The sequence below is a fragment of the Melampsora larici-populina genome, assembly GCF_000204055.1.
Source record: "Melampsora larici-populina 98AG31 unplaced genomic scaffold MELLAscaffold_21, whole genome shotgun sequence".
In the NCBI taxonomy this organism is placed as follows: Eukaryota; Fungi; Basidiomycota; class Pucciniomycetes; order Pucciniales; family Melampsoraceae; genus Melampsora; species Melampsora laricis-populina.
The window spans coordinates 57,022-67,645 of NW_006768785.1; the positions used below are offsets into that span (position 1 = coordinate 57,022).

The 10,624-nt window shown below is 41.3% G+C and overlaps 1 protein-coding gene across 1 annotated transcript; it reads left to right on the forward strand.

The window, feature by feature from the left end:
- Positions 1-1,938: 1,938 nt before the first annotated feature.
- On the forward strand, positions 1,939-3,517 carry MELLADRAFT_87439 (uncharacterized protein; the record flags this gene model as incomplete). The annotated part of the gene is made up of 6 exons (XM_007410543.1): positions 1,939-2,319; positions 2,383-2,544; positions 2,607-2,723; positions 2,781-3,089; positions 3,165-3,313; positions 3,370-3,517. 6 exons carry the CDS (start codon positions 1,939-1,941, stop codon positions 3,515-3,517), a joined length of 1,266 nt encoding a protein of 421 aa, XP_007410605.1.
- Positions 3,518-10,624: the final 7,107 nt, after the last annotated feature.

Sequence of the window (10,624 nt, forward strand, 5' to 3'; positions counted from 1 at the left end):
GCAGTCGTTCACGCAGCCACCAAGGCGGAGTGAGATGAGATCATAACGCTTCATTACGAACCGTTATGATCGAAAATGCCCAGGTTTGTCCGATCTTGCAAAAACTGGATTCGTCATCAGGTTTGTCTGAAGCGCCCTATCAGACCAATCCCAATTGTTCGCACTTGTTCTCCTCACAGTATACTGAGACTAATCTGTGCTGATCGAGCAAAAGATGTGTAATGGTTTCTTTTTTGGAACAAAAGGAAAACAAGATGATTTGAATTTAATAAAAGGATAGATTACCGCTATCTTCTCAGTCGCATTCAAATGGATTTGCTTCCTGATCGAGCAAAAGATGTGTAGTAACAATCGGGTTTTTTAAAAACAAACAAAAACCATTCTTTTTTTAAGAGAAACAAAAGAAAACAATATAAGATGATTTGAATGTAATAAAAGAGAAGGAGATTACAACTATCCTCTCTGTCATATTCAATGACTTCTCTTTCTGATCGAGTGAAAGAAGTGTATCTTGAAAGACAAAAGAAAATGATTTTGGAACTGATGAAACCATCTCGATCCATTGCTTTCTGATCGACCTGAAGTGTAATGAATATCTATCTTTTTAAAAAAGGAAAAAGATATAAGGTGGCTTGAACTTATAAAATGATCTTGTTTGATTGATTTCTGATCGACCGAATGAAATTTTAAAAAAAAGATAACCCAATTTTCAAAGGTATTTTGAAAGCTCTGACAGTCGCCGTGGGTCAAGACGGTGAAGATGACATGTTCCCTTCAAGGAGCACCTTATCAATCATATGTTGATAATAATCTCGAGCCTTGAACATTAGATCCATCGCGGTTCCAAAACGAATGCCCCATTTGACCATGTGATTGACGTTCAAGAACCGTGGGTACAGGAATTTGGCAAAGTTATTAATTCGATGTTGTCGGAAAATGTCCATCACATCTTGAATCTCATCACGAGGAACAGAGGCGTATTCAAGATAATCCTTGAGATTGTTCTTCGTCTTTTGGATCAGGTTTTTGACCATGGTACGAGACACCGAGATCGATCGGCCTTGAAATTCAACATAGCCACCCTTCATAGAGTCTGGCAGGCTGTTGATGTTGCATTTAACAAGGTCTTGATAATACTGACGTGCCATGAAGATGAGGTCCATTGCTGTTCCATAAGGAATCCCCCATTGTACCAAGTGATCAACATTCAGAATCGCTGGAAAAAGAAATTTTTCGAACGAGTTGATGCGGTGTGGACGTAAGATGTTGATCACTGAATCGATTTCGTCTGGTGAAATGTCAACGTAAGATAAATAATCTCTCATTGTTGTTTTGCTTCTCAGCAAATCAATCGTATCATGATCCACCGTTATCGAGCAGCCTTGAAACTCCAAATAATCAATTGTCGCATCATCGAACTGGGTATTGGGTCCCCCGTTCCCCGTCAAGCGTGCCATCTTCTTGGGGGTAGGAGGTTCAGACTCCTTCTCGCAGTCTGTGTCACTAGCTGCTCTTTTAGCATTGCGGCAAGGTGACGAGTTCTCAACCAATGACTGGTTCTTCGGATGATTTGATCGAAAAAAAAATGAGTATATTGAAAAAAGAGATGATTCAGATGGGACATTAAACCGCTCACTGAAGCCAAATTGGGGTCATCCATTGTCACAATTGCACCTGAGATATTGATTGATTGGAGGTTGAAGGTGATGAGGTGAGAGGTGATGACTTGAAGACGAGCAACTGCAATCGGCAGGAAAAGCAAAAAACTTGGCCAAGTTTTTTTTGAATTGCACAAAATCCACCTCGATCAATTGAAAAAAAATACAACCACCTGTCAAAAGAACTTTTTGAGGTTTTGTTGAGGACGTGGAAATGAAATTTGTCCCAAAAAACACAAGTTCCATCCACCTGCGACTCACCTTGACTTACACACAACTCATGTTTCCCAGCTCTCAACGTTATCAAAGGAGCCCAATGGGATCCAATTACGATCGACTATCGACATCCATCATACCCAGGACCCGCTCAGCGTCTGATGCCTTTGGGTTGGACAGCCGCCACCAAAACACCCCTAACCTGCGGCACCGCTCGTCGCAGAATGGGCCCATCCAGGAAGATGAGCCTGATTATCGTGCTGCGTTAGGTGACACATTTTTCACACCCGATATGATGCGATCCGAGTCAAGACCACATTCATCAGGAATCAGTCCTGAGGAAAATGTGGTTGACCCACTCGCATTATCAAATATGGTTAGCACAATTGGTGCTCAATTCGGTCTCACTCCGAGAGCAATCTCTGAAGTGGACAAAGTTCTTCAGGTAATGTAGCATCTGTAGCCCAAAATTGAGATTGAAACTGATGCTTTGGTCTTGTTGAAGTAGCAACCCAATGAACAGAGCCGCCAGATAGCACTGATTTGCTTCTTGGCCTCACAGTTTCCAGCCAATCGCCAGTCCAACTCCGCGGATCAAGTCACAGTTACGGTTGGCCCCCCAATGGTTCAACCTAAGGGTGATCTATGGAAAGCCGAAGATCGCCTTCGAGTGAGTCAATATCCAGGAACACAATGATTTTTCTATGTTATACTAACATGAACATAGTATAGACTTTCATTCGAGATTTGATTAAAGACCTGCTTATGAAATCATCAATACAAGCCTACTCAACATCAAACTCATTACGCAAGCATCCCATCGTAGAATCACTCGAGAATCTAGTGATTGTGAGTTCCATTATATCTCGATTTCAACCTTCAAGCTGATGTTGTACCCAACCCTAGGAGGCACTAATGGCTGTCGATTGCAAAGTCAAAGCCAATGAATTGCCAGAAGGATTTCGAAACAGTGATCTGAATGCAGAAGGTTTAGTACGAAAGATTGTTAAGGAGATTGCTAAAACAGAGAAAAGCAAATTCCAAAGTGCACTCCTTGACGGTATCAATAAACCGGCAGTCGGTTCTTTAGTCCCTAAGTTGTACGATCTGTACTTTCAGCTTGGCCGTACACGAGCTCCTAAGAGCTTAACGATATCTAATGATGTGATCTGGAGCATGATCAATCTTGCTGACAAATGTAGGATTGCACTTCTGGTGAGGTTGAACCAACAGTCAAAGACTGTCTGCACGACTCGGCTGATAGTTATTGTACACACCTGCTCTATCTAGCGTCTTGAAGGTACCATTTTCCACCTCCACGCCAAGAACCCAACCCAGCCACGCAGCGGTCCAAAGGATAAAGCCGACCGATCAATATGGGACCCAGTTGATGAGCGCCTGGCTTGGGCCAGAGACCTCCCCCCCCTGGAACAAAAGGCGTAAGTACTTCTCTTACTATATGTATGATCTTCACTGACATTATACGCTGTCGTAGCTTTTACAGATGGATCATTAAGTACGACAACCGAATCTTCACAGGCAAAGAGACCTTTGAACGTATCAAAACATCCAATGACATTCAGATTATAACCCAAGAGGCCTTAAAGGAGTGGATCATACAAGGTGAACCACCATTAGCATGATAAACAATAATATACAACGACCTAAAAACATGTAAAGGAAGAATGATTTTGAAGACTCGTGTCGCTTCTTTCATTAACTTCTTCATTCATCTGATTTCAAGTTTCTTTAACACCTTTTCCAACTACTTCATAACCTCTTCAGCAGGAAGATCTTGTAGTTATTTCCTACCTACTACATACAATTCATCTGGCTAAAAGCATGTTTTGTGAAATTCGGTCTTTTGAAATGAAAGAAAAAACAATCCCATCGATGCTTTGTAACGTTCACTGCATTCGTATCGTTTCACCGTAGCTTTTCACCGCAAAAGCGGTCGAACGATACCGTACCTGCGGCCCTCTCGCTGATTCTGTTCCAGGCCAGGAACAGCGAGGCCACGTGTCAGTCTCGTTCCGGCCTTGAACTCACTGTTCCGGGGACGTATCAGAACTTCCCTGGAACAGTTATTGAAATGGTCTCGGGCGGATTCACATCCAGTGATTGATCCGTCCAGGAATCAATCCTGTTCGGTCCCCGCTGGACACGCTCTAGGCACGTCCCAAATCAATAGAAAAGTGACACGTGCCTGTGACGCTGTCGATTCAGATTTGGGACGTGCCATTTACCCCCTGGTGTACAAAGTGAGTATCAGTTGAGTATATACTCATACTCGGTACTCATTCCTGCATCCCTGATTGGACTACTTATTACTTTTGCTAAAAAGCTTGGCCTGAATGAGAAAAAATAAAACAGAATTAGACCCAGAATTCCACCGCAGCAGTCACAACGCAGCAGAGAGAAAAAAGTTTTAGGGTGCTCAGACAACCACACCTTGGCAGATCCCACTACCCCTTGTGTTGCTCACAAACCAATTGCTTTGCCTGGCTCCCTCTCCCTCTGTCATCTTCACCACCCACTGCACACAATCCAGACAAACCAAGCGATGGATTCCTCAAGATTTCTCAACTCAGAAAGGACTTTCCAAGGCTACAATACTACATTTAATAACAATGCTAAGAGATGTAGACCCTCAATGACCAAGAAACAAAACACTGTTCAACAAGGAAAGCAGCCATCTGTCGTGTGAAAATCTACAGTGTTCCTCCTATGTTGATAACAAGCATTTGTTAAAAAATGAAACAAAGACATGATGTTGAAGCTTTTAGTATCTTACATATCTGCAACCTGTCCAGTACCAAGCCAAAGAACAAAAGTCTAGATTGAATACCTTATGAAAGATATCCAAAATGTGAGTGAGTTTTAAGGTAACTGAGGTCGTCAGGATTGTCGATAGATTATGAACAATATCAAGACCGATCCCTTTGAATCTGGTATGAGACAATCACAGGGGCAAAAATAGATGCTCACATAGGTGTGAGTGTTGAAATTTTTGTGTTTGTTTCAATTTTTGTTCAATTTTACTTCCCTTTTCTTGACCTATTCTTTCCTATTTCTTTCTGCTCGTCAGCTGATTGCGTGATCAACCAGAACTGAGCAGAAAAACTAAGCCTTGCTCAGGCTTTATTCCTTAGCAAAGAAGTCTGTGGAAGGGCTGATCCACCTGTTTGGTTTATCTCAGCTGCTCAGCTGATCCTGAGCGTCATTCCCTGGCTCAGTAGGCTCCAAGGAACACCACTTATGATTAGCTTAGGGGCTGAGCTGACCTGAGTATCCTCTTGGCTAATTCTCCGCAGCATCCCTTGGATGGATCACATAGGGCCAGCCTTGCCTCAGGCTTCATGGCTCCGGAATGAAGCCTGATGCCCATCTGCTCAGTTGACCAATGCTGCTCAGCTATCCCTCAGTGGCATTCCTGAGACCAGAAGGATCCCAAGGATTTCACCGCTCATGGGCTGAGGGGCTGCTCATCTAGTCCCCAGGGGCATTCCTGGGATCAGAAGGATCCCAAGGATGTCACTGAGTATTGGCTGAGGGGCTGCTCAGCTGCTCAGCTAGTCCTCAGGGGGATTCCTGGGATCAGAAAGATCCAAACAATGTCACTGAGTATTGGCTGAGGGGCTGCTCAGTTGACCTCAGTGAAACAATTTGAAGCGGATAATGATTTACGCTTTTAGAGCAAAATAAAACCTGGGCAGACAGGTGTTGATGATGAGCTCTATGAAAAGACTCAAAATGAAACACTGGGCGGAATGAAATCTACGCCTTACCTGCAGAAGTGCAGGATGAAAAGAGCGGAAAGATCTTGAGCTATCTATTCCTAACGTTCACACTAAGACTATGTAAAAAGAAGGAAAACAAATAACAAGAGAACACTAGTTTACCTGGACAGACAGGTGTTGATGATGAGCTCTATGAAAAGACTCAAAATGAAACACTGGGCGGAATGAAATCTACGCCTTACCTGCAGAAGTTCAGGATGAAAAGAGCGGAAAGACTATTTGAGTAGAGATGAGCACACATTCAGGTAAACCAGTATAGTAGAGAGAAAGAGTGAAAGTACGTACTCTTGAGCTATCTATTCCTAACGGTGAGGAAGGAAGAGAGAGCTCAAGAGAGACGCGGTATAAGAGTTAAAAATCTCAAGCACACACAGTATGGTTGGTAGTGCCGAGAAGCGTCAAAGGTCGGACCAGCAGGTATTACTCTGCCAACTTGCGGCTGAGCCACAAAATTCACTGAATTTGGGAGCCAAGGATACTGTTGGACTCCTGACATTGATGGCAATCCGGATATGCCGTTGGAAATTCAATATTTGAACTTCTTGTTTTAGTTGGTTTCTACAACATAACTAAATCTTGTCATGAAGTGTAGTTTTTGATAAATATCTGGTCCGAGATTTGACGCTTCTCGACACTAGCAACCATACACATGAAAAATCTCAGCACAGGGATGAAACAAACGCGCGCAAGAGTATGTAAGGGGCTATTCTCAAAGAGGAAAAAGAAACACATAAACCTGACGCATAATTATCCTTCATTCCAGCCACCTTCCCAATCTAGACACCTTCACTTATCCTGATCGAGTTAGTTCCTTACGGTGAAACTAATCATCACTTTCATATCTCAACCATGGGGTTGTTCACTTCTAACAACTGAGAGCGTACACCTGAGCTGATTGTGAAGGACTTGAACAGACACCAGTACATTACCACAACACTCAGCCCCTCAGTGTGAGCAGCTTTGTCCAGGGGACATCACTTAGGATTAGCTGAGCGGCTGAAATAAACTGAGCAGGGGGATGGCTCTTTTATGAGGCTTCATTCCTTAGCAAGGAAGTCTGAGGAAATTCTGGCCCATCAGTGAACCAGCCAGGGGATGCTACTGATCAAGTATTTCCTGAGCAGCTCAAATTGGATGGCCCCTGTGCAGGCTTCTTCACTAAGAAATGAAGCCTGAGGAAGGTGTAGTTCATGTGCACATTTTCATTTTGACCAAATTGCTGAGTATTCAGTGACTCATGAGCTGATCCTGAGTACTCATCTGGACTCAGTTATTGCTCATCCAAGATGGAAATGAGCCTTCTCAAGAACTGTCAAGCAAAATGTGAGCAAAACAGGCTGATCACCTGAACACAACCAAAATTGTGAATTGAATGGATCTGAAAGAAAATGAATCTTTTTTGGAGACTTCAAAAAAGTCTACAACGCTCACATACATGTGAGCATCAATTTTGGCCCCTGTGAATCATACGATTGCGAGTTGATACAATCTCAGATCTCTTATGAGGTCAATAAAACTAAGAAATCATGGGGTTTGAATAAGTCATCCAAATCCATTCAATTTGTCTATGGTCCTATGACCAAGCTGAAAAATGATCTCAGTTCTCTCAAAGACATTCAAAATCTAAAGATCGACTGGTTTTGCTCGGTCAAATCCAATTGACCTTCCTTTGTTCCTATTCAAGGGATTGTGAACAATCTCAGCTCTCTGATGTAATCTAGAGACTGATGTTTTCAACAAAATCCAAGTCGATTGATTTGCTTGTGATCCTATGAAGAAGATTGAAATGATCTCAATTTTCACATCAACCTTATCTAGAATTTCTTGATTCTAATTCCTATACAATGACAAGCTTCTCTGAATACAATTCATCTATTATAAACAATCTAGCTCATTAATTCAGCTGTAAAGGTCTTATGAGCTGCCTTCCGGATCCGTTCAACTGGATTTGACTTAGATGATGAAACTTGTGATCTTCGAACATCAAACTTCAGCACATGCTGCAAACTCAATGGTGTTCAACTTGGGACAGTGTGGTGGTAGGTATTGAAGAAGGATACCTAGAGAAAATATTAGGAATTATCAGTAAGTTGAATGAAATGAACTGGAGAGAGAAATGGGAGGAATTGAAGCAGTAGAGTGTATCTTTTTCCTTACAGAGATCAGCAGTCAATTGCCCATAATAGATAGACGTGTTAGTTCAGTTTAGTGAGCAAAACAAAGTCATCGACAGGGATTTGAGGCATATGAAAAATTGTTGGTGGCAGTGGGGTAATCAAGAGGATGGAACGGATGGGAGCTCAAGCGCACCCTAAAACTTTTTTCTCTCTGCTGTGTTGTGACTGCTGCGGTGAAATTTGTTTTTATTTTTTCTTGATCGGGCCAAGCTTTTTAGCAAAAGTAATAAAGACAAATATCATCCATATCCCAGGACTCATTATTGCTCTCTCCTTGAGCATCAGAAGGTTCTTTATTGATTGATTCTATAGTTGGAGTGCGAGTGAAGTTGGAGAAGTCGAAAAGGGTATCAATAAATCCCATATGATCATGTACTTCGGTATCTTCCTCCTCAGCCAGAGCATGCAGATCAAAAACACCCTTTTCAAACTCCTGTAACCCATATATCCATGCAAATATTGCTCCATCCAGCTCATCATTGTTGTCTTTGTTCTTTTTGACAATAGCAATATCTTGGTTGAAAGCTTTAGCAAGAGCATGCTCAGCCTTCACAGCAAGTTCAATTTGAGAGATCATCACCAATGTTGATGTCTTCATTGTGTGTCAATCTTTTGTTTTTGTCGCGCCCATCATCAAGAATATGCTTTCAACACCCGCAGCATGTGCAATCAGTTCATGCACTCGGATTGTGAAGCTCTTGAGTTGAAACATTTGTGGGGTTGTTGGTAGAGCTAGCCAAAAGTCTATTGGGTGGTTTACTGTAGTGTCAAACATGTCCGTTAGTGAGAACGTTTACAAAGACTGTAAAGACATAGTCATACTTTTCTTGGCTACACAAAAGACCCCAATACCACTGAAGTAATGCAACACTTGCTCGCAAAGAGTTAGAGCATCATGTTATGATCTCACAGTCATATCACAGAGCGTGAAAGACTTGTAAGATGTCACAAGTTGACCAACTCATATGGTACACGTCACACTTGTAGAACTGCTTTTCCTCTTCATCCGACAATCAATCTAATAGGCGTGATTACCTGATCCTCAATCCCCGTCGACAGAACCCCCTCCTGAGCCTTAACACATCAGCCTTCTTGTAGTTCCAAGCTTTTGCTAATGATATTATCATCTTCGTCAAGTCCTTGATTGTAAATGCTTTCAAAACAGAAACTTGACAGAACAAAGGGTTCAGGAAGAACCCAATGATATAGATCGGCTCGTTGAATATCTTGGCATGCTTGTGTAAGACTTGCAAGCAGTTTACTTTAAACGGTTCAAATCGAGGATAGCTGAAAAGATCAATGGCTAGAAGCTGTCGATAGGCGGTACCAATCTCCTTCCAAACATCTCCGACCGAAGTGTTTGCTTTTTCTAAATGCCCAATAGCATCCACAATTGGTCGAAGAAGCTTCACCAAGATCGAGTTTGAAGTAAAATGGTTGTGATTCTCGATTGCAACAATGATGTTCTTGTTGATGTTTGGAGTTGATACTGAAGATTTTTGATTGTCTCGGAACACACTTCCTGCTATCTAGGATTAAGGAGCTGATAAAATGCGCTATGAGTGAAAGGAACAACTACCAAATCCCGCTCTTAAGGATGGAAGCTGACCTGATAAAATGCGCTATGAGTGAAAGGAACAACTACCAAATCCCGCTCTTAAGGATGGAAGCTGACCTATGATTAGGATAGTTCAAATAACAACACGAGTTATGAGTCTCTTGATCTATGAAAGTGAAATGTTCTCTTTCCAAAGATCATTTGTATTACCTGATAAATGCGCTATGAGTGAAAGGAACAACTACCAAATCCCGCTCTTAAGGATGGAAGCTGACCTACAACATAATAGAGAAGAATAAACAAAACAATCATTTTAAGTCTTAGGAAAAATGAATATGATCTATAGCATCTATCTGTACCTATGATTAGGATAGTTCAAATAACAACACAAGTTATGAGTCTCTTGATCTATGAAAGTGAAATCTATAACATTTGTTTATCAAACAATCAGTCTAAAGTACTAGTAATAAAGATCTGTAGAAATGATATGATAAAGTGAAGTGTTTTACGTACGTTCTCTTTCCAAAGATGAGGAAAGAGAAACATTACGATTTTTCATGTTGAGCTTCTTATAAGTATTTTGGTTAGCTTAATTTGGTTTGGGGTTATCAATCAATACGTCATCCATCTGTTTATCCTTAATTTCACAACATCTTTTCCGTCTATCTCATTTCTCTTAATTCCTACATTTATGTTTCTTCTTCAGTAACTCCTATTTATGATTGTTAAGTCAATTGAACACCAACAGATACTGACTTGTCTTGTAACATTGTGAGGCAACTTTGAAATCATTTTTCATGGCTTTCAACAGACATTGCAACTTTTGCCATTGAATACCACCAAGATTCACAGAAAGTGCAAATACCATGAGCAATACCCTCTTTCTTTTGCCAGTTTGATAACTTATGATTCCAAAAGCTTGAGGATGTGAAAAAGTTGAATAATGCTCAATTGATTTCAACCGTTACTTTCATATCCACATGACTGATGATCTTCTTTGCAATCAGGTTAAAAACATGCAAGCAACATGCCAATGGAATGACATGGTTGAACTCGGTGTTGACCATTTTCTATCAAAATTGTGATAGTTTGAAAGGTGAATATTGTGTAAGTTTAATTGAAATATGTGAGATGTGATAGACAAAGATTATCAACTCCAACTTACCCGCAACTTGATCTTTGAGCTAGGAGAATCAGTGACAATTGCCCCAATTT